General features: G+C 35.6%; 1 protein-coding gene across 3 annotated transcripts in view; it reads right to left on the bottom strand.

The window, feature by feature from the left end:
• Positions 1–967: 967 nt before the first annotated feature.
• SLC35F5 (solute carrier family 35 member F5) overlaps positions 968–25,119 on the bottom strand; it is a 29,976-nt gene continuing 5,824 nt past the window's right edge. For all 3 annotated transcript variants that reach the window (XM_064435162.1, XM_064435164.1, XM_064435163.1), the window contains exons 4-17: positions 23,310–23,451; positions 22,147–22,290; positions 20,183–20,245; positions 18,938–19,019; positions 17,408–17,598; positions 16,166–16,247; positions 15,757–15,844; positions 15,144–15,208; positions 14,694–14,798; positions 14,075–14,234; positions 12,544–12,634; positions 10,146–10,300; positions 9,609–9,697; positions 968–8,668 (exon numbers count right to left, since the gene is read on the bottom strand). In XM_064435162.1, the coding sequence (XP_064291232.1) occupies positions 9,616–9,697; positions 10,146–10,300; positions 12,544–12,634; positions 14,075–14,234; positions 14,694–14,798; positions 15,144–15,208; positions 15,757–15,844; positions 16,166–16,247; positions 17,408–17,598; positions 18,938–19,019; positions 20,183–20,245; positions 22,147–22,290; positions 23,310–23,444 (1,443 nt within the window). In that variant the 5' untranslated portion in view covers positions 23,445–23,451 and the 3' untranslated portion in view covers positions 968–8,668; positions 9,609–9,615. The remainder of the gene's footprint in view (positions 8,669–9,608; positions 9,698–10,145; positions 10,301–12,543; positions 12,635–14,074; positions 14,235–14,693; positions 14,799–15,143; positions 15,209–15,756; positions 15,845–16,165; positions 16,248–17,407; positions 17,599–18,937; positions 19,020–20,182; positions 20,246–22,146; positions 22,291–23,309; positions 23,452–25,119) is intronic.

The following is a 25,119-nucleotide window of genomic DNA, read 5'->3' as shown; positions in this document are numbered from 1 at the left end:
GCAAGCACAAACCAAAGGGGAATTTCTGCTCCCAGGGCTCTGCCAGTGCAGTGGGGACTTGGGGGGACAGACACCATCGCTCCCAATGTCCCCTCTTCTTCCTTCCTACAGACGGGCTCAGCAGCTAGTCTGCAAGCCAAACTGAGTTAGCAGCAGCAGAAATTGATGAAATATGAGTTTATCTATAACAAAGAGGAAAGCAAAGCCATCAGCATGGAAACTGATAAAATAAACACATAAAAGATACTTGCAGTTAGAAGATACATGCCTTAGTGAGCAGTGCATGTGGATTAATAATTTCTTGTAAAGTCTCACCAATTAATTATTGACGTTAATTACTTTATACCAATAAAACACAATAAGCTGTTGCTTTGTCCAATGAATACAATGAGCTGTTTTGATGTAACTAATGACTAAGATCATGCTTTGTTAAGGGTATAAAAACTTAGGAACAACTTGTAATAAAGAAACAGCCATTGTTGCCTCCACACAAGTGTGTATGTACATCGTGTATCCCTCCCAACAGTGGCACTTCCTCCCCCACGTTGGGTACTGAGCACGCTGTCCCAGGGTCTGGAATGTCCCCTGGTGCCCCTTCCCAGCTGTGTCCCCTCCCGTGCACCCCAAACTCCTCCCCAGAGCGGCAGCAGGAAAAGCAGCAAGGCCCCGGCTCTGTGCAAGCCCCGCTCAGTGGGAGCAGCAGAAACATCTCTGCATTACCCCACTGTGCTCAGCACAGACCCAAACCAGCCCTGGGCAAGAAAATCAACCCTGCCCCAGCCAAAACCTGCACTCACACCAAGCTGACACCAAATTACAGCCTTGCACATCCTGGCTGACTTCAGGTAACATGAGACATCCCAAAACTCACTTTTAACCCCAGCCCCAGTGACCTTTTTTTCTTAACTGATGATATAGAACATGTTAAGCAGTAACCCCAACCAAATACCAATTCCTGTTAAGAAAATAAGATTTATAATCTTTATTGTTTACTTACATATAATAAATATAATACAGAACAAAAACATCACACCCATTGATTGTATTACACAGGCTGTTAATCAGAATACATTACATTTTCTTTTCATTAGCCCTTTTATAGGGTTTTGGTACTGGATATCAAGAATTTCAATTTATAAACCTTTTAACATAAAAACAATCTTCCAATTTCCACCTTCATGCATGTTTCAAATATTCATATATATACTGGTTTTGTTAAAAATATATAAGCACTGTTCAGTATTTGCAATATAGGACTTCAATTTTCATTCATTAGATCTCTACTAATATAGAGAATTTCAAAATAATTAATAGCTTAAATCTGATTTTAATTAAAAATACTTATTCTATATTTTTTATTTAACTGACCTCCCATCAGAAAATGAAGTGACTGGACAAAGACACCCCAGGCAAAAGCCACTGTTCACTTTTAGAGAACAAAGGGTAAAAGCTCTGCTTCTTGCTTCAGCTGCATTATCCTGGAATAATGGAGACACAATTTGGTATAAAGAGGGCAGGAGGAAACCAGAGTTTCTGAAGAGATATGCATCTCCATTTCAGATTTACCACTGCCATCCTGCTGTTTTCTTGGCTTAAAAATCACTGCATCAAACCCTGATATATGTTTTTCTCTGCATGAATATCCTTGCCATTAAATGGAAATTAGATTAAAATGCTACATTTCTTTTTTATCAAAAATAGATCAAGGTTTAACACACTCTGAAATCAGGTTTTCAAGTGCAAATGCAACACACATCAGCAATTCAGGTTCTGCTTTCACCAAGGAAAATGGTTAGAAGATGATGCATAAAGATGTTTCATAGAGGATACTTGGATATCTGGAACTTGCTGTGCTCCAAGAACATCTGAATTATCAGCAAACTGTACAGACTTCAGGGGAAAAAAAAAAAACGTTTTCTTCAGGTGAAAGCTCTTCAGTTAAAGCAGCTTCCCCTTTAAAAGTGTAACTGAGAATTCCCTGAAAGTCAGTACAAAATGCAACACCAGAACAACCACCAAAAAACTACGACTGGTTTTGTGCATCCGCTCAGATGTCAGGAGTTTCCCAGCTCCAAGTTTCAAAAGCAGTTTTGTTTTACTAATATCTACTCCAAAGAGACCTTACACGAATTTTTAATCATAACAAACTTCCCTTCAGCTCTACAATGCTGAAGTTGTACCTCAGAGTACATTTCTCTAATTCCATTCAGGTAATGTCAACTCCAACACCTGGCTGCACTTTCCACGTAGCCCTGTGTAAACAGCCTCTCATGAGTGCCAGCTGACAGAGCATTCCTTTGTAACTGCATTGGATGGACTTCAAAAAAACCAAACCACAAACAAAAAATCTAAGTCTCCACATACAATTGTTTTCTATGTTTTTTTTTTTTTTTTTTTTTTTTTTAACAATCACAGGGCTTAATTTAAGCTTTCAGCTTCAATATGAAATGATTATTTAAAATACCCAGCCAGAGATAAATCCAATAAACTACTGCCTATGTGGAATTTAGCTATGCAAGAAATTACCCCAATGATTTTACAGCATATGCTTCCTATTTTCCTAATATTCTTGATTTTCAATTAACATTTCTGTCTAAAATCCTGAATATTTTTAGATATTTTTTTCTTTTTCTTCAATAGGAAAGTGACATTGGTTGGAAAGCCTCTGCTGTTCTCCTAGCAGGAAGAAAAAGTAGACTCTAAAATATTTTAGAAATTACTCATTCTGGCAGCAGAACTAACTTAACTGGTATGCAAGAGGTCAGATTTAGGCAGAAGAGAAGCATCACCTGTGACACACATAAGGAAGACTTGTGGAGTGACCACATCAGTAACACATTGACTGGTATCACTGATAAAAATACAGTCATTTGCATATAATAAAATCAGTTCTGTGCTAAATGGCTAATTCCCCTCAGCTTGATAAGTATGGGAGTTTGACTGGTTTTATTTGGTTGGATTTCTTAAATAAATTTTAAAAGTGGGTAAAAAAGGAACCTATGTGAAGAACTATAGAATAAACAGCCCTGATTATTTTTTTTTCTGAGACCATTTCAGTATCCAGTCATATTTCTTTTGTGGAACATGAAGAAAGTTTGTGCATCTTCCCTGAAAAAATCTTCAGAAGTTCATTAATAAAAGAAAGGGAATATTGGATGCAACTTCATAAATTGAGATGCAGTTAAAGGACTCTGAACTTGTAGAACTAAACAGCTGCTTTCTACAAAAATCCCCAGAGAAAAGCCCTTTATGCTTTTTAAAAGTAGGAAGTGAAAGCCAGATGAAATTCTGGATGCATTCCACATTGTGACAGGCATATCCAGAAAAAGTCTGGTTACCTACTAACACCAGATGTAATGACAAGAGTGAGAACACAGATCTCTAAGTAGTCACATCACATGTCAGATTTACGGTTTATGTCAGATTTCTAACACCACAGAGGACTAGGGCAGTTAAAATACAATTACACTGGCTTTACCTAGAGAGGAAATTCACTTTGCAATGAATGCAACAGGGCATGGAAATGGAAATGTCAAAGCAGAAATCATCAAGAGGAAGCTGATGCTCAAGGCTGATGACTATGATGACATGTTCTCACTGTGGACAAAAGAAGTACACAGCAAAGTGCAGGGGTTAACATTTCTCATGCTGCTGATTTTAAACAAAAGTCACTTAGCAAGACAAATTCACCTTCTAAATAATTAAGCTGCACACTGGCTATGTGGAAATATCTTTTGTGACCAGTAACAGTAGTGTGTTTACCATCTTTACCAGCACTAAAACACCTCCATTTATATTACTGAGGTCTTAAAGCAAACCACTCCAAACACATGCTGCAGACAGAAATACTGCAAAGGCATAAAGGTCAACCTGACTGCAGAGTACTTTTCAATAAAGTTTTACTTTATTAATGCTGGCTATGACTCTTGTGGGCTTTGGATCAGGTCCCATTCTGGCCAAAGTAAGTTTACTGGAAAAACAAAAAATCCCCGAAAGTGATGACACTTTTTAAAAATTTAATGATATAAATTAATATATTTATGTTAGAGATTTATACTGATCTATCCCAGAATCAGATAATGTATTATTACAGCACTGCCTAACCCTGAAAGTTAATGGCACTGTCACGCCAGAAATGCAGCTTCAAAATCAGCAGAGTAACTATTCATTTCTATGGCAAAGAGGACAATTAAGGAGAAAATCACACACATTTCATCACCTTAGAATGTTACTCTTTGGAGAAACATCCAAAGTGTTGGGCAGAGTAAATTTTATTGACATCTTTAAATGCTCTTAACATTCTCATCATGATTTGCCTGATAAGCCTAAGGAAATTCAACATGGAAGTTACATGATGTGAAATGTTTGAGTGAAACCTGGAAATGTTTGTGATTGTAAAAGCAAGAATTAATTATTGGCTCTCACAACATATGGTATCATCCATATTTCCCTGAGAAATCATGCCCTGAAATGATCATGTAAAACAAAATACAACATTAATGAAATTGTGGATTAGACAGGGAAAAATGCATAACAACAGTTTATGAATCACATAAATGCTACTGGAGTTATAACTATTAAATCACAGGTTACATGTGACAGCCAGAAGAGAAATGGTAACTAACTCAGAACTTACACCAAGTAAAGGAAACTGATTTAAAGTACCATCCTACAGTTAGCCATATAACCCAACACTGTGCTATTAACATGAATTTGTTGATTTTTGAGCATGCCAGTTCTTCACTTTATTTACACTCTGCCTTTCTGAAGCCTAGTTCCATAAGAAATTCAAAGTGTGTCCATAAACTCAGCCTATCCCCAAAATTTAACTGGTTTTCCCTGTCCTCTGATAGCTCAGTTTAGCTCAGTAACATAATTTCCCTAAAACAGGAGGATCTTCAGTAGGGAATAGAAAAGACAACATTCAAGATTAAGAAAAATGGAACCAAGAATTACAAAGAAATCATTTTGCCACCTTATTTAAAGCCATCACAGCTGTGAATAGCAGTACCTAGGCAGGAGTATTGTCACAGGAATGACAAAATACAGCAGCACACACCAAGAAAAGCAATTTGCAAGCCCTCCTGTTTTTGTTAGTACATTCCAAGGAGGTCTGCCATGAACAGACCAAGAATCCCCTGCAGTTCCCTGGGTTGAACAACAGCCCTGCTCAACACCCACTGTCCACAAATATCCACAGGGACACCCAGGCTGTGCCTCAGCCTCCAGCTTCTGAGTTTGTGTGCAGTCCCTGCAGCCCAGCCACACCAGTCCTGTCCTACAGCCCCTACAGCATTCCCAGAGGCCAGAAGCCAAGAGGCAGGATGCAGTAAACACTGGGAAAGCCAAAGAGCAAGGCCTCAGTCCCTTCAGGAGCACTGATGTGCCCCAGACTTTGTTACAGAGGTGGCATTTCCATCCCTTGCTGAACCAGCACTACATCTGCAGCAGCCCCTTGCAGGGAACACATTGTCAGTATGACTGAACCCCAACACAAAGTGGCCAGAAAAACTGAAATCCTTTTCTGCCTTTGAAGTGCAGCACACTGCTTATCAAACTAGGCAAGACTCACCAAAACCCTAAAAGCAAAGCCATGCTCTGTAGCTTTTGGCAAATTATCATAATTTCCTTCATATATAAAAACCAAACAGCTCCAAAACCTCAACTGCACACAGAAGAAATTGCTGGTTGTCTCAAAGGATTACAGGAATGAATTCAACTGTTTGACAGAGCAACATGTAGCATTCATTCCCCATTTTGCAGGCCTGGGAAATCACTGTTCCTTAACCACTGAATGACAATCAGAGAAATGCTCAACATTATTTTTCTAAAGCATATGTGGTTCCTACAAGAAGTAAGTCAGAATGAAGCCATTCCCAAATTGAAACAGTAAGAGCAATGAAAATATACCCTACCACACAGAGGTAAAGTATTCATGAGAGAGCTCCTTCACATTCCAGTTGTGCCACAGGGAAGAAAAACCCAGCACATCTCCATTGCATCACAGGTACCTGAGAATCAAAGCTAAATCTCTTGTGCATTTACCAAGCATCCATTAGAGAGCTATGCAATTTACATTTCAAATCAGACATTTATCTTTATAAAATATCATTGTACTAAAAATTGCAAGGTTTTGTAGAAAAAACTCCATCACATTCTATTAAATGCAGGAACAATGTTATATGTCATAGCTTCTGTAATTAAAAGTGTAACACGTTTCCTGTAACTACAGGGCACCACTGTTTAAAAATCCTTTCAGCAAGGACAGTTTGTTTTGTTCCTACTATTTAAAGAATTGTAATTTAATGCAAAAACACAGCTTAAGCTACCTAGTGCCACAAGATAAAAATATCTCATATCTTATTAAAAAAAATAACACATTTTTGTGAAAAACATTTGGAAAGCCCTGACTGAATGTACTGAATGTTCTTCAACATTCCTGGGGTCAGAGACAGAAGAATATTCTCTCAGTACTTCTTTTCTTAACCTCTCAAACTAATGAATAATGAAAATTAACAGTCATATACATGGGAGGCTGTGATGATCTTTAAGCCATGAACATAAGGGCAAATATAAATAACAAATGTATATTTGACATTACAGATCCAATCCTGTTTGCATGACCAATTGCAAAAAACAGTCATAGAAAATTGTGCTACAAATACTGCCATTGCCCCTCTGAAAGCAAACTCGGTTTTCCCAGGCTTAATGCACTGATGCCACAAGTCCCAGCTGATTCAAATTTGGAGTTAATGCCTGGTATCAAATATTCTGCAGTATCTTATTAAACATTTCACTAACTGAAAAGAAACTTTTTTTTAATTGTGAGTAGGCATTAATGATACTTCTTGAAAAAATGTTAAAGTAAACATCCTCTAATTTTGTCATAATTTTGAAGGACAAATCCAAAACCCAAGGAAACTCCACTGATCAAAAGCTGCCTGAAAATGCTACCAAAATAAAATTAGTTCAACATACTGCATTTGCGACCCCTCTGCTTGTGGGGTTTGGAAATTAAACTGTGAAATCTAATTGACTTTCTTGTCTCTTTTGGGTTTGGGATTTTGTTGTGGTTGTTTTGGGATTTTTTAAATTCCTATTTAGGGTCCAAAAATTACTTACTATCTCATCTTAAAGACATGCCACAGATCACCAAAGTTTGTAGTGCAATCCAGTATTAAAAACAAGAAAGAACAACTTGATAAAGGTAAAATATGTGAACAGAATAGCCCCAGGTTCATTTTGTCTTCCTACTCTACACACATTTCTTATATTAAATTCCAGCTGCTGCCTTGAATTCTTCTATAAATGTAGAGCTCAAGCATGTTGCTTTCCTGCATTACCTCTTAAATAATAGTTTTATTACCAAAACACCAAAATTGCTTTTGGGAGGATCATTACTGAGTGCCAAAACATGAACAAGCATTTCTGCTATGTCATCCTTCTATATTTGTGTGGAAGGACAGTAGAAATACCCTACATTATTAATAACCTTGTTATGTGGAAGAAAATACTCCTGGCTAAAAATCCATCTTACATTCATTATAAAAAAACTCAAATCCATCAAAAACCAAAATTAACTTTGATCTAAGTGTCTTATAGGCCAGAAGCTGAAAAATGGCATTGACTAATTTCAAATATTCCTGAATATAATTATAATAGCTTCTCTGGATTCAAAAGGATTGAACACTGCAGTGGAAGGAAGATAATTATCAGTTTTAGAATAAATTTATTAATACAGCTGGGGGGAAAGAAAAATCAATGCAAACACCTTTCCTCTTCATATTTCTTAGCAGATTAGTGTAGTGCCAACCCACTGATTGAGAACTTTCACAATTAATTTGATCTCTTTCATAATGTGGCAGCTACACCTGAAAATTTTCATGTCTCAGAGACAACTGGGATTGAGAGTGGGTTACAGAACCAGTCTGTTTTAAACCATGTATAAGAATGTATACCCAAATGTACTGTAATTAGAAATATTTTACTATTCACTGGAATTTTAGGCATTCCTGATTGTTGGGCAATTTTTTTGATTTTTAAACATCAGCACCCATTGCCATTACAAGGCTACTCAAAATGGCCTAAGACATTATATATGTAGTGTTCTAGGACCATACAAAGATCCTGCCTCGGTAATTATAGGAATGCACTTAATAAATTATTTTTCTATTTTCATCTATTAATATGCAAATAGTTTATACAACATAAAAAATTTAATTTGTACCTACTACAGGTAACATATCTATTTAGCTTTTCATCTGAAAGCCTGTAAGACTTGATGACCTGCAAACTTATTTACAAAACTCATTTTAAAGTATCTTTTAAAAATAATATTGTCCAGCATTTAACAAAATTGTGACTTAAAAAAAGAAAGAAATCACTTAACAGCATTTGCTTTCTTGATTTTGTCAAGTAATGTCACCAGCTCAAGTGTTATAAGGCAGGTTGGTTGCTCAGATGGACTAAGACTCCCTTGGTGACAGGCATGTAAGAGATCTATTCATTTATAAAATCAGATGAAAGCAAGAAAGAGAAAAAGTTTAGAGTTTCAAAAGAACTGAAACTTCTTATTTTTACTACAAATTCAGAATAGGCACTGAAACATGATTCCTTAGGGACTCTTCCAGAAGATTGTCTCTTCGCTGGGCATCATTCCATTTTTAAACTAAGAAGAAGAAGAAAAAAATTATCAGGGGTGCATAACTCAGGATTACAAATGAGAAATTACCATAAGTATTTGTTTTCATCTTACTAACAAACAAAATAAACTCCATGTCTTAAGATACCACAATTACTGTTTTGGTTAGAATATTTTTAATTATTTATTATTTATTTATTTTTAATTATTATTATTTATTTATTAGATTAAAGCAACATTGGAAAATAAAAAATTCTGCACACATTATTGAAAACCCTGAAGTGCAGGGCTAGGAGAGTTCTAAACTTTGTCTGCTTTAATGCTCCAGGCCAGTACTGACAAACCATGTAATGTTCCTTTTAGTATTTGTGCAACCTCCTATTAAAAGTGGGGTATTTTGCAAACTCTTTAGCTAGTCTAGTCTACTTTCCCTATGCTTACCATGAGAAATATTTAGTCTAATATTTAATGGAATTTACCAACTTAATTCTTGTCATCCACAAACACAAGGGCTCCTTTCCACTTTCTGGACCAGTAATGATAAAGGCTGGTGTTCTTTAAACTTCCCTGAATGGTTGGTGTTTTTCATGAGCTGCAGCAGCCCAAAATGAGACCCCAACAGCATTAAAGAGTGAATTAATTACTTCAGATGTCTTCCAAACACACCACCCATGCCAAGAAGTAGTATGGCTCTTCTGGTGTACTGAATCACATCCAGTTTTGGATGAACTTTGTAATACTCTTTAGTAAAAAACTACATTTCAAATCCATTGACCAAGAACTGTGAGAATAATGCTTGGCAACAAGTAGTAATAACAACTTTGAAGATACACTTCAAAACTCTGCCCATCAATACAGAACAAGACTGACTGCATGCTCTTTAAAGTGTCCTTGCATAACACAAATGCCCCCACAAATACCAATCCTCACCTTTCTGTGCACTGTTTGAGGTTTATTAATGTTTTACCTTTTGCCTACGAACAGCAGCCATCTCCTTCCTGTGAAACACTATGCATAGGGATGAGGCTTTCACACTGCTCACTTTCTTCAGGCATTCTTAAAAGAAAGACATTTATTTAAGGTCATACAGTGATATTAAATTGGTTGTTATGAAGCCAACATAATATGCAGCTGTTTGAATTTTAGCCATTAAAACAATGCAAAGACTCCTTAAATTTATCAGGTGTACTCAAGTTTGCACAATTTTTACTGCATGTGCTGGGTACAGAAATTATTACAGATGCATTAAGGAAAATATTGTGACAACCACTAGAAAACTTCTTTTAAAAGGTAAACAGACTTCACATCTTTCCATTTTCTGAGCATTGAATAGGTTAATTGTATGAATGGATTGGCAACTAGTGCTATTAAGAAATTAGTACACCTGAATATAAATTCAGGTGAAAATAAACAGAGCATGAGTACTGTAGCTTATAAAGTAATATAGGATTACAGGATATTGGAAAGGTTAAAGAGATAGGATTATAGTTTGTGACTGCCCTACCTCTGAATTCGATGTTTTCTACAAATAAATGCAAAAATTCTTCTGATTCCCACCATTACTGGATCCCAGTTGTTATAGTGACACAAGAGAGTTGCAATGAAAAATGAAAAAAAGACAGGTACTGCTCCTGCAAAAAATAACCAGGAAAACTGCACCTGGAATTGAAACACAAATATCATTCACTAGATAACTTAAAAAAGAATTGACATGCTGTATATTTGGAATGATTATTATTGAAAGTTTGAGATGCAGTTTGAGTTATTTTAAACAGTGTGAGTTATTTTGCACAATTTCTACAGTTATTGGTTCTTCTAAGAACTGCATAAACCTGTCCCACTGATCCATTCTTTACAATGGAATGTTCTGTTTGCACTGGGAGCTGAATGAAGACTGCTATTTTCAAATAGTCTCAGGTTTAGGTTTTTAGTTGTGTTTCTGGTAACAAGGAGAGTCTCCTAGACATTCCCTGGGCTGGAAAGCAATGATCTTTACAGCCCATTCCAACCCAAACCATTCCATGGTTCTGTAACTCCAAACCAAGGGCACAAGGACAGAAGAGCCTGGGACCTGCCTCTCAGGATGACAGAGCCATGAGCCGTGGGCACAGCCCCCCCGTGTGGAGAAAAGAGCCAAAACTGAAGACTTTGGAGAACACGGATTCAGCTTTGGCACCTGGCACTGATGATCCCCCTCAAAGATCTCAATTGCAGTTGTTAAGCCCTGTGTTTCCCAATTGATTCCTAATGGAATTCAGGACACGTAAGCTGCCAAAAGGATTTAGTCATTACAAACCTAGTTGTAATTTCCTAAAATTCAGATTTATGTTAGAAAATTACAGAAAAATAAATACCCAGAAAGTTAGTAATTATGAATATTGTATAATTACCATCCCATTTGACAGTCATATGAAGGCTGAATGTATCTGTATTTTCATCTTTACACTACATGGTGTGATTCTTGGGGTGTCCTGTGCAGAGCCAGGAGCTGCACTGGGTGATCCTGACGGGTCCCATTCCAATTCAGCACATGCTAGGATTCCATGATTATTAGCCATGCCAGTGGCATTCCTGTGCAGGGTTCTTTTAAGTAAAAACAAGGCTGGCCAGAGGCAGGGCAGCTAAAATTTCTGTCAGATTATCTGAGATGTGGACACCTGAGACTTCAGTGAGCACAGGGCTTTGCTTAGGATAATCTGATGTCTGTATGACAGAGACAGACTTGCACAAATACACCTGTGCAAAAAACTTCAAACTCTGCAGCACTTTGCCTTCAATCAGGGTCCCTCACTTGTGCTTCTAATACTAGTAATTTATTTTCTAAAATGTAAGACAGAAAGCATTTGCTTCCCACAATGTGAGTTAAAAAGGTAATTTGCCCTTTTGTTACCAATGTCAGCTGAAAGTCATCCAAGACAGCTTGAGAGATCTTTCTGCTATTTGAAATGCCTCCACATTGCATTAGTACATGAAGAATAAATTAATTTTACAAGATCTGGACTCTGTGTTTATTCAGAATAAACAGTCTAGAGATTAGGCTGTTTACTGAGAATTAGAAAAGTATAGCCCATTTTTCAGTGCATCCCAGATGAAAGTTTAGATGAATCACTTCAGAAGACAACCTAAAATTTTCATATATTGATATACGTAACTATATATACACACCTCTACCAATGTACTTGCACATACCCACACATCTGTGTATATCTAAAATGTGTACTGACACACAAACCTAGACATAAAATTCTTATTTTTTACTACCAGCATTAGCTCACATGTATTAACCTCATAAAAGTGGATTTTGGGGGTAGGAGTCTACAGATGTTTTATTCCTTGTTTCATTTAGTTACCACAAGTTATTTACCATCCCATAACAATTTATGCCTCAAATGTGTATTGTGGATACTTTAAGAGCAACACAAATACAACTGTCTTACTAACAAAAGTTTTATTATTGTTGGAACCACTTCAGTGTTTGCTTTATTTCCATGCTGGAATACGCAGGTAAGATGAACACAAAATATAATGCCTATCACATGTTCATTACAAAAGTATTTAATTAGGATCTGACTCTTTTTTGACTTTTCTTATATTTATCCTTTTATTTTTCTGATTTATTTTCCAAAATCCATGCTGACATGAAGTAAAAGCAAAATACAAGTTGTGTTTGGGTTTTTTTGACTTCATTTTTACACGCACAAAGTTTCAGAAGTCCAAATTGTACTCATTACAATTTACACTTTGCTTGCAAAAGCATTGAACAGCAAAGCTTCTTTTTGGCTGGAAACATTCCAAGTGCCAAACTTGACTAATTTATTGTACCAAATAAACAAATACAAGCCTAAAAGAATTTAATTAGAAGAAATTCTGTAAACAATTATCACAACTTAGTAGGACCTTACCTTTTGCATGCACATGTCAGCTATTATGGACAGAGGTATTGTAAGGCTTAGGGCAAGTGTGCCTATCAATGATGAGGTAAGAAAGCAGCCCCTAAAAGACAATAAAATCATAACAATTATACAGTTTAATGACAATAAATAATAATTATAATAATGAGGTGTTACTTAAAAGTTAAAAGACAACCAAAGTAATACATCAAAGAGGAAGACATTTGATGAACTGTTAGTTACTGTTTAATAATCAAAAATTAACTCACACCATCACACTCCATCATAAATCTGTGAAAGTGCATAGAATTCTTAACTAGGGAATGGATGTCCTCTGGGCTGCAGCTTAATTCCCATACCAATCTTTTGAGGTGATGGAAATTTCCCTATTTCACATGTACTAACTTCATCTAGAAAAATCTGCATTTTGTTTCCATACCCTGATTCTCTAGAGCATAAGAGACTGCTTCTGAATTACAACCAACATGTCCACAGAAAACTGTAAATGCATAAATGGAACAGAATCCAATAAAAATTTATCAGCAGGTTAAAAAATAAAAACAAAGTCATATCTATCCCTACATTATTTAGTTGGTAATATGTGCTTGGGTGGAGTAAACAAGTAGGTTAAATGATATTATTTAGTTCCAAAAAAAGTAAAGAAGACTATAGTAGTGGCACACTGGACTAGTAAAGAATAATATCAGCACAAACTCTGTAATTAGTCTCAATCCAAAACTCTAAGGAAAAGGAACTGGAAGTAAAACTTGCTCTTAAATTGACTGGGATATCATTCTGAGTAATTAAACAAACATCAGGTATGTAAAAAAGTCTGTGCACACTCATGTACTTTACCCTAATACTAATACTTGCTAATACTTGATTTTGGGACAAGAGACAATGTTTGAGGTTCGGGGGGGTTAATGTATTTGTTATTTTGCCTACATTAAAATTACACTTAAACTGACACTGATACTGAGCTGCAGTTTAATCTTTCAGGGTGGCATTAACACCACAAAAATATTCTATCAACAAACAAGTTCAACTGCAAAGAAACATATGCTACAATGTATTTATACCTAGGACTGGTACAAAAGTTTGCCAATAAACAAAAAATTATTAAAATTCATACATAATTTAGACTTGAAAAAACAAACAAAAATCCATACCCCCTAAAAAACCAAAAGTTTTTTGCGGAATTCCATCTACTCCACCTTGATCTTTTGTTTCAGTATTGCCACAGAACTGTTATGACAGAATTCATACTCTTTTGATACTGCAACTGCACAAAGTCTTTTAGTCTCAAATGTTAATTCTGCAATAAGCTAAGCACACAGTATTTTAATTACTACAAGCACACATCAGCTACTTTTAAAGTTAGCTGTTGTCTTCACAGGACATTGTGACACAAGGCTAAAACTGCACATGTGGACAGAAAAAAAAAAGCAAAAGAAAAGGGCACAAAGCCCAACCTAGACAATTTTACATCTCAACATAGGAAAGATAATTCATGTGAAATACATTCAATGTATGGAGTACCTACCACAGCCAGAGGAACTCTGACAAAACTGTTCCAATAAGGCCATTTATGACAATGCACATCCATATCAGTTTATTGGGAAACTCAAATGCTTCAAACCCAGTATAGTGAAGCAGGAAGAACCCTGGCCACAGCAGCAACAGATTAAACAGTCCTACAAAACCTGGATATAAAAACAGTATTAAGTAAATTTTCTTCAACATAACCAAAATCTCAGCTAAAATCAGCTATTTTGACAATATGCATATAGAAAAGCAGCCATGAAGCAATATTTTAAATGTTTCAAAGGAAACAAATGTAAGAAGTTGAACCTGAAATTCACAAACTAAATTTGCCTCAAATACTTACAGGTTTGAAACTGAAAAGAAAATGAAACTTAGGAATTTCATTAAGTCAGTGGGGCTGTCTGCACACCTACATGAAATTCTTCTTGTTAAGGCTCAAAACAAGAAACAATTCACACAAGCAGTCTCTGAAGGACTCCTAACCATGAGAGTAAGAGGCTTTCTCTACTTCCTTGGCTTTTTTAAGCCCCTTTACCACTCAGAGTTCAGTGCCTGAAAGCATATCATTTAATCACACACTGAATTAAAACTTTTAACAGAGTAACTTTTGGTCTTACCAAAGAACATTGGTATGTCAAGTTTATCTTCTCTATCTACCTTCCTTTTTATCATGACTATGTAGACAGCATACAGCATTGCTCCTACAAGAGACCAAATGGAACCTGGAAAAATGAAAAAAATACTCCACTGAGATATGCCAAACATGTTATGCACAGTAGGATCAACTCTCCTAAACCTCTGTTGATTACAGAATCCATTACTAAATTAAAAATATGGGAAAATGGAGAAAGCTCTAGAATTAAATCAATTAAATAAATACTTTCCCAATATACACATAGGGTGAAAAATTATCATAAATGGCAAATTTTAGAAGTTGAAACTAAAAAGCCAGATTGTGAAATGTTACATGAATAAGAGATATAGAGCTTGCTATATGACTACTTAGTACTGTCAGAAGATGGTACTGATCACTACACATTCCAGGATTAAAACCCATAAGTAAATACCTATTGTATCTTTTCCAGCAGATTTTTCAGATCCAGAAAGGTTAACAAGTACCACACCACCAATGCTAGCAAAAAAAAAGAAGAAATGCAAAACATTGCTTGAAGTCAGGAATTTCTTTACAAAAACAGATAAAAGAAAGAGAAAAACAAATATAGTTCTATCTTTAGGCATTTTTAGTTAACCAAAACCCACATCTGGAAAGTCAAAAGAAGTTCTCAACTGCTAAGGCATGATCCCAAGTTAAAACCAACCAACCTCACTTTTAACTTCCCAGAACAATGCACCAGGCATTTAATGGAACAGGCTGACAACACTGAGTGTCAAACTTTTTCACCATTACACAAAAAAAAAAAAACACAAATAAACAACAAGAAAATAAGTTAATCTATTTCCAACAGAAATGAATCTAATTTTCTACAGGTTTGGAAATGGTTCATGATATGAAGCATTTAAGAATCCTTAATTCAGTTGCTCAATTCATCTGTGAAACAAGGATTTTTGAAAAGTGGTGGGTATAATTTATTGTCACAGATAGCACAGGTACAGCAGGTACAGTTGTCCTCTCACTGTACCAGGGAGTTTTGGACCAAATGTTCCCTCCCATTATCTTACCTTAAAATAACAGCTAATAATTTGGACAGGGTAAACCGATCTCCACTGTTACTGGGAAAGACTGCAGCTAAGATTAAAGTAAAAAGCCCTGCAAGAGAAATTCAGAGGAGTTTATACAACCAAGTTTTGCCAGTATTTTGCTCAGAAAACTACACAGCTTCAAAGCTATTATACTCCAAATATATTTCCTTAATGTACAGATGTAGCTGCAAAAGTACACACACATAAAGCAGAAATATGAAGGTACTTTAAAAAACCTCTGCAAATACAAAATGAATTTTCTAAACACACATATTCAATGCCTTTAGGTCAAATCCACAGGTAAAAATGTTACACAAATCCATTGTAATAAGATTTCTATGTTATAAACAGCCTTCTAACACACATCTGGTGTGTAAATAAAACTTACCAGAGGTTGATGACAAAATATTAACTATGGCAACTTGGGTATCTGACAGAGCTTCTTGGTATGAGAAATTTGCCAAGAACCACTGGGGAAAAAGAAAAATAATTTTGCTATTATATGGGTAGCACAGCTTAAGTTTCTCAGTGCAATAAAATCCTACTTAAAAAAAAACCAAAACAACCAAAACCTCCATTTATTTAAAAAATAAAATCAGAACTAGATTTTTAGCTTAAAGAGATTTCTAACTTCTATTAAAGTGGAAGGCACATTAAAAGACAGCAGCAAACTTAGAACTGGCCCAAACCAACCACATTCAACCAACAACCAACCACATGTTTAATAATGAAATACCATACTTCAGAACTTAAAAGAATTAAAATGACATTATAATAGCTAGTCTGTAGTAACTAAAGGTACTTTTAACTTGTTTTGGAGTGCTTGAAGATGATAACTGCACAAGGGCTGCAAAGAATTTCAGTAATGCATGTGACATTAGTCAGCCTAATGAGGTTTTTTTAGAGTACTTAAAACCAGCACAGATCTCCACTGTTAAAAACAAGCATCTCTTATATTGAATGCCTAAAAAATACTTAATTCCTCCATAAAGGAATAAAATGGCAAAATGTTTTCTCACTTCTTGATTGAGATGTCACTAGTAAGATCTCAGATATATTCTAAGGGAAGTACCCACTCTCTAGTCTTATGTAGAAAGATTCATAAAGTCCAAGAAAAAATACATGTACATGCCAGTAGCACCCATGAACAGAATAAACAGGATTTGTTTTGGACACGAGGACACTATCCCAGAAAAAATTACACCACTATTTTCTGGTACATGCATCAGTTGTAGTATTATTGTTTATGATAATAATAATAACAATAATGCTAAAATAGCTCTACTTCCTGAGGAAAAGCCATGATGAGTCCACACTACATAGAATCCATTTGGCAGCAGCAGTAAAGGTGCTTCTAGACAAGGCATCACTGATCTGCCCTCTACATTTTTCTGTCTCAAAAATCCTGCCACTGGAATCTCTCTCTCCCTCCAGAATTGAGGCAGGATGCAGCAACAGCATGTACCAGCAGATCCATAATTAAATCTTGCACCAGGAAAATTTTACTTCTTATAGTACATTTATAAAATAAGGTTTAAAGAATACAAGTCATCTCAATACTTATTCACTATTATTATATAAGTTTTAAATGCATCTTTACTCAAGTTTTCTGAAAGAATGGAGCACATACCACGAAGCAAAAGAAAAAGCTAATTTTTGCTACTTGGCTTGCAGTGAGTTTTCCCACAGTTTTTAAGATGGACTCCTGCTCCTTCACTGTTGGGTATGACATGCGGGACAGCTTTGCCTCCAGAGCATGGCTTGATGGCAGCTGCCGGATCTCCATGATGTTACTGAACCTCACACGAGGCTTCTTGGGTGCTTGAGACAGAAAAAAAAACAGAAAAAAAAATTAAAAAAGAAAAATATTCATATTATTATTAAACTTTTGGAGCCAACACAATATGCAAATAAAACGACGATATTGTAACACACCATTGATTAAAATACTGCACAAATAGCAGGTTCCTATCCAATTAGAAGACATGCCATCATGATTTATTAAACTAATATTTTGCTATTCAGGAGGCTACTAATAAGACACAGCACAATTACTGTTTTCAATCAGTAAGTTGTCCACCACGAAAACCTCATTGAAAAGCACCACCCCTGCTCCCTGTCAAAAATATCAACAAAAGTAACAACACAGTTTTAGACACCTTAAAAAAACACTATATATATAAGATTTTATTTAATTGTCCAATAGCCAAACAGCCAACACCTGCACACAATTATACCTAACTGCAAGGACAATGTTTCATTTAGAAGATTAAAGTCCAACAGACCTCAGAGCTTAGCAAAGACCATAGAGTCACTTGCCCTTTGAAATCCACTCTCTAACTAATCTTGCAAACTAGGATCAGGTTTTATTTAGAAGGTTATTTTAGTATCATTAGGTTCCTCCATAAAGAAAACATTACACTAAACACTACGGGCAAATATCAGCTTAAATGAATGTGAAACAATACCTAATTTCCTAAAAAAATGTAAAGGGAAAGCTGCAGCTGGAACAGTTCTGAAGTGATTGGTGCATGTTGCACAGGAAGCAGAGCCTACCAAAGTGGCTCCTAATGTGTGCCATGGATAAATTAAGAGAGCTTCCCTTTGATAAGCAGGGACTCTTTTGCTGAGGATTGGCTAACTGGATGCTCTGAAGGCACCCTTTCCAAAATTGTCTGGGACAGTCAGGCCTGTTTCAGGTACTATCACAGGATAGTGAGGCTTAAATTAAACCAGAATGCACATAGACTGTTAAAATTCTTACTTTGACTGCTTTGCTCCTGCTCTAAAAAGGACAATAGCTTGTTTTTCCAGAGGCTGACCCACTGCTGCTGGTCTTACAAGCCCAGAAGGAAAGAATCACAAGTACTGAACCCAGTTGGTCCCTTGAGATAAACATAGGCTGCATCTGTAGTGACCAAGAAAGGTAAAACTGAACGACAGGCCTATGTTTTCTCTACCTGAAAGTAAATATATGAGACTGCAATTCATGCAAGAAGAGATTTCAGAAAGGAGAAAAAGGGAAAAAAAAAAAACAAAAAAAAAAAGAGGGGAGGAAAGGGAAGCACATCCTGCAACGTGACAGCAGTTATACTAAACAAAAAGGAAAGTAACTCCTTCAAAGAACTAACATTACAGCATTCCAAAAGGCTTTACTCACTTTTCTCTGCATCACTACTATTACTGCCATTTTTTTCAGTTGGCAAATCATGAAACTTTACAGGAACATATAAAGGTTCACTCTGCAATGAATCAGTATAGGTAAAAATACAGTTAAGCAGGATATTTAAATTATTACCAGTAGAATTTTTTTAGTGAATTAGAAAAATAAAAACTTGGTGAATAGCAAGAGAATCAGACTTTAAGCAGGTCTGCACACAGTGGATAGACTTATATATTCATGTAGATTCATGCATACTGTATGTTACACATATTGGTAAAACACATTACTAAAAGAGAACTGTACCCTTTTGTGTGTATTCTCATGAACACAAAACTTATGGCCAGCCTACTGATTTAAAATTACAAAATAAATCATCAATATTACAGATATTTCATTAGCCATAGCTTCTGTCCAAATTATAAACTAGAAACATGAAATACAGACTTTATGGAGAAAACTTCATGTACTCATTTTCTTCCCATGACCCTAACAGCCCTTATTTTCTTCCCTAGACCTAAATATCAAAAAACTTTGGGAAATATCTACAATACATAAGGCACTTACAAGTATTTCAAGCACTTAAAACTTTTGCTAACAAGACAAGTTTTAAGCTACTTGTTTAGATGCAATTGATAAACTCTAAGAGTGAAGTCATTAAAAAGATCTGGTAGTTGGATTTTCATTTTGTTTAGGATTTTCAGGCTTGTTTAGGATAAAAATTTTGGTGGATGTTTAAATTAATGCAAAATTGCCCAATATTCTAGAGTCACGTGTTCTTAGTGAATAGAGAAGGTCAAGAAGATTTTATTCTTAAATACAGATAGCTAACGTTTAAAATCCCCCCAAAATTAAATGAAGAATACCTCAGAAAAAAGTCTCTTTATGTAATGCTGTATGAAATACCCATACAGTAATTTGCAATACTTGATTCCTTCCCCCACTCTATTACAGACATGGTACTGAGTTGAGTATGTAAAGGTTTTCTCTGTAGAAGATAATATTTCTTTGACAAACTACTACAGAAGCATTCAATTAAGTGCTTTATTGAGCTGAGAATCCATATTTCTTATAGTAAGCAACACCATTATTTGCAGTACTTATTAGTAACATATAAGCATGTAAGTTGCCAATCCTCTTTGACAAAACCTATTACATTTAAAACTGCCATTTTTTAAACAGTAAGTGAAAACAGTTGTGCCATGTTATTGTAAAGCATCAACTTCTATAAATTAAGGCACTTACCAGAGAACTGTTCACAGTGGTATCTGTTGTACAAGCAGCAAAATAACCTTCAGCATCTGCAAACTAATTACAGAAATTTTCATGTAGTAAACTACCAACGCAAAGTTGTTATTAATTGAAATTTTTTTTCCATCATTCTGTCACAATTCCCTCTCTCCTCTCAGCCCTCCTCCCCAATACCAAGAGGGCTTACAAGTTCAGTAAATAATTTCAGTACTTCCTTGTACCTCTTGAACGCCACTGAATTCAACCACCCAGGTATGAATGCAGGATAAGGGTCTTAGGTACAGAAAACCTGCAAAATTCAGTCTTAGGGACACAATGACCACTCAATGATTGTGCATCTGTTAACAACAAGATGCTTCTTTCTTCATTTTATTGAGGCAAAGTTCCTTTCCCTCCTCTTTTCTGCACCTTATAAAACCCATATTCCCTGACCTGCAGCTTGCTGTTCTACCATGATGGTAGCAAGCCTATTAAAGAAAGCCTCTAATGTGGAAGAGAACTTAAAAGTAAGGTGTGAGTGTTTCTCCAAGCAATCATTGAAATAAACCATATAAATGGCTGTGCTGTCCAGACTAATAAACACAAGACACTTTAAAGGCACTTGTGATAATTACAGAGTTGAATATTTAACCTATATTTATTTAGTATTTTTAAATATTTATTTAATATTTCCCCTTGAAGGGGAAAGGAATTTTCTAACAGCATATTACAATACTGTCTGCACTGCTCTTTTGAAAGGGGAAAATAATGGGATTCCAGCAGCAGTGTCATGAGTGCCACACACAACATGTGACAGACTGGGCACTCTTAGTCATTGCTTTCCAGTTCGTATTTCATTATTGTCAGCAAAGAAACTAACTTCTGCTTATTCCCAAATTATCTTATGGAGATTCTGAATGACATCAAGTCTAACATATGCCATATTACACACAAACACTTGGTATTAAAGGCTGATCTAGGAAAAACTGTATCAAGATACCAGTCAACTTTAAACACTCTATGTGTTTAAATCAATAATTTAAAAAAAAAATTAGTTATTGTCTTTTCTTTAAAAAAATTCAGATAAAAATCACATAACACTTTAAATATGTTATGCCTGCAACTGTCACTATCAGTGAAGTCTAACATATCCAGAAAATTTAAGTCAGTTTCTTTCACACAAGCTATTTTCTATAAAGACATGTTGATTAGCAGCATGTTCTTGGATCACATTTTCTAGGTTTTTTTTAGTGTGATATTAGTATCAGGCCAAATGCCTTCCTGCTTCCTGAGTGCTGCTGTTCAGCATCTTGAAACACTGGCACAGAACAACTGCTCTTCCCAGCATCTCTTGGAAAAAAACCCAGTATTTCTGTCATATAACAACAATTTTAGGTTCTAGCACAAACTATGCCTAACTCTGGAATGGGCATCAGAAGGTCACTCATACATAAAAGCTATATAAAACAACATTAACAATAACAAAAACATAATTCTACCACCCTAACTAAATGTAACTTTAAACCCCTCAAAGCAGTCAGCAAACAGTTCATGGTTGTGCCAGAGACTAAAAGAATCAGTGCTAAAAATCAGCTACAAAGTTCAAGTTCTGATTCCATTGGTTACAGATGTTGGGGGAGTGAAAGGGAACCAAGAGCCAACAGTGACTTCCATAAGCTCTTGTTAAGAGGAATTATCCTCTGCAATTGCCCAGGATACCAAAGCAGGCTGTAGGGACCAATGGTCCGGCCCAGCAGAGCATTTCTTACAACTCCTGACACATCTCCAATTGCTTTTTCTTGCCCTCATCCTTTCACATGACAAATGTTATGGCTGCCATGTCTTCCTGTGGCATGATTCAGTTTATATGTCAAATATGCAACCTTTGCTCTTCTCTAATCTCTATTGTAAGGTTTTTGGTTTTTTTTCTGTACAAACTTAGACAAATATCACAACATCTACAGAGTTATAATACTTACAAAAGCTGCATGTCTTCCACGAAACCCACGAGTACATTGTTGCCTCCATGGCTTCCAAACAATAAATCCCAAGAGGTATAGAACAAACATGGATGTCTTTGCAAATGTACTGAAAAAGGGTTTGTTGTACCTTGTAAAAACATACTGTGGAAAGAAAATAATTGCAAATAATTACCAAATAGGTAAGAGTTCACAAAATGAATGATCAGGTGTAAATATACAGTCCAGAACAGTCTGGTTCCCAAAATACCAGAGATGTGAATATTGGCATGGGTGACCAAAGGAACCAAGTGGCCCTGCCTGTTCTGAGGGAACCCTCTCCCAAACTACCTCCAATGCCAACAAAAAGGAGTTTTTGTAAGAAACAATGCCACAGAAGGAAAACTACTTGTTGCTTGTATCTCACTAAGCAACACATTTATATGCTACTAAACTGAAATAGCACTGAAAATACATTTACAAATATTTTCTAAATTGAAGAACACTTTTATAAGCAATAATATATTAATCATAAATTAGAGAAGATTACTTTGGCTAAATAACATTTCAGTATCAAAAGCGACTCCACCAGCTCATTCCAAAAAATATTTTATTAAAATCACATGATAAGGACAAACATTTGTAGATGCTTAGTTTCAAAACTGATATACAACATATTGACAGTTCAAAAAACTGAATTTAGGAATTTATTAAAAACTCCATTTCCATTGCTAAAGCTCTGGTTTAAGTCCTAAAACTTAACATGAAATAACATGACAGTTTCAATGTGGCTAATATATGAACTAGATGAAATTACAGGGTTCAACTTTATGACTTGAGCCCCTTCATCCTGAATTTCTGGATGTTCTGAACTACAATTCACCACATAATCAGCCAGCCATGTTACAGCCCATTTACAAATTTTCGGGAACCATATGGGCATTTTAATTAACACAGCAATAACAAAATGAACTCCCTGATTACAGTACACAGTGATGAGTTTATGCTGTTTAATTTTAAAGTCGTCAGTAACACCTTCTGCCTCAAAAGCAACAGGCACTGAATTGAACTTATCTGTAAGTTTTAGTGGATTCAGGCTGGTGAAACACCAAGCATTTGATAACTATGTTTCTGCTGCATTTTCTCATTTATTTTCTCTTTAAAATGTGTGGAACAATACTCACAGAAGTGAGCTCTGAAGAGGCCACCCAGATGACATCAACCAGGAGGAGAATGACAATTCCTAGAGCCATTCGCCTGCGCTGAGCAGATGAGCTGCTCTGGGAGCTCATCCGGTTCATGATAAAAACCCACACCATTTGGAACCTGGGCAAGGGGGACACACAAATAAAACACAAAAGCTTACAGTGACACACAAAAGAAATAAACATTGGGGGCAACTGTTTCATACATATGAACAGGACCTGATATGCAAGGACATAGTTGTGTTGTTAAAAACCAGATCTTCAACAGATCAGGCAGGAAATTTTCAGAGATATTAGGGACAATTAGAAAGTAAATCTTGACTTTGCAAAAATTTATCATCTGCTTTAGGAATGAAATAAGAAAAAGTAGGTAAGACAATTTGGAATTTACACTCCAAGTTCTACAAACAGTATAAATTAGATTAATGTGTTGTGACAAATGTCAGAAATGTGTTTAAACTTAGAGGCATTCAACAAATGTTTCAGAAGACATAGGAAAACATTTGGGTAAATTATAAACCCTTACAACAAGAGGTGATTCAAGAAAAAAATAGAATAATTAATTGTAAAATTAAAAAAGTAGACTACACATGTAGTTGTATTTAAAAAAATATATAGCTATTTGGTAATTTATGAAATACAGGCACAAACCAATTCTAGTGAAAATTTATCAAAAATTCATTAATGCTACTGCAAAGGAATTCAGATTTGTGACACAGCTTTACAGCTGCCCATTGGATGGCCCAAATTTATGGAAGGCCTAAATTTAGGAAAACTTTCAATTATATTACTAAAAAGCTTCAAATACAATTGACAAAGACTGATGGCTCATTCTTGTACCACAATCCATTATGTCAGCCAGACATGTATGTGGTATTTCCATTATTAACCTTCACTTATTTATGTATAAATTTTAAGAACCAATTTATTAAGAGTTCATTAACTACAGATGGCACAGTATACCATAAACACAAACATCATCTCTGAGAGAACTGCTCAAGGAACTGCAATCTAAGTCATCTTTAGGGAGGAGCTTCTGACTTCACAGTAAACAGAGGTCATCTGCTTTGCTAATATGGTCTGATAAATTTAAATTGAACTTCATTTTTTCCACATGTGCCAACATACAAATACTTGCTGTCTTTTCATTATTTACAAATGATTTGTGAAAGAGACAGTGCAATAACGTCCTCAGTAAGTGAGGAAGGCACATTACTTTTTTCCAGAGTAGTCTGCTCCTCAGATTAAGGATTTAAATGCCCAGATATGCACAAGCACATTGGAGACCACAGCACTCTTTTCTGCATTGACTCATATTCTATACAGTCTCTGCCATGTTCAAATCTTGATACTTTTTCCTCCATTTCTCAAAGGGCTTCTTTCAAAAGGAAAATGAACAGGCAGAGTTCCTGAAGTATAATTATACCACTAGATCTATGCCAATATATTCCATGTGTGGGCATCAGTTCTGGGTAATTACTCTGCTTTTCTGATAAAATGGTGGGACTGACAAAGAAAGCAGAAATCTTTAAGTAGAGAGAGGCAAAGTTATGAAAGACTCAGCAAGGAGTTATAGTTTCTACTTGATACAGAATAAAAGAGAAAACATTTGTTCTCAAAGAGAGAGCAAATAAATGTATTATCTTAAACTTGAAGAAACTAATATAAATGTTTTCAAGCTTGAAAACTTATAAAGGTTTTTCAGTTTTTAGAAATTGGTTTAACACATACTACATATTATACTCTATAAACTTTGCCTTCATTTTATTATGACTAAAAGCCTACAAGC

The sequence above is a fragment of the Passer domesticus genome, chromosome 10, assembly GCF_036417665.1.
Source record: "Passer domesticus isolate bPasDom1 chromosome 10, bPasDom1.hap1, whole genome shotgun sequence".
In the NCBI taxonomy this organism is placed as follows: Eukaryota; Metazoa; Chordata; class Aves; order Passeriformes; family Passeridae; genus Passer; species Passer domesticus.
Note: the sequence above shows the minus strand (reverse complement) of the source record. Positions and strands in the feature narration are given on the sequence as shown.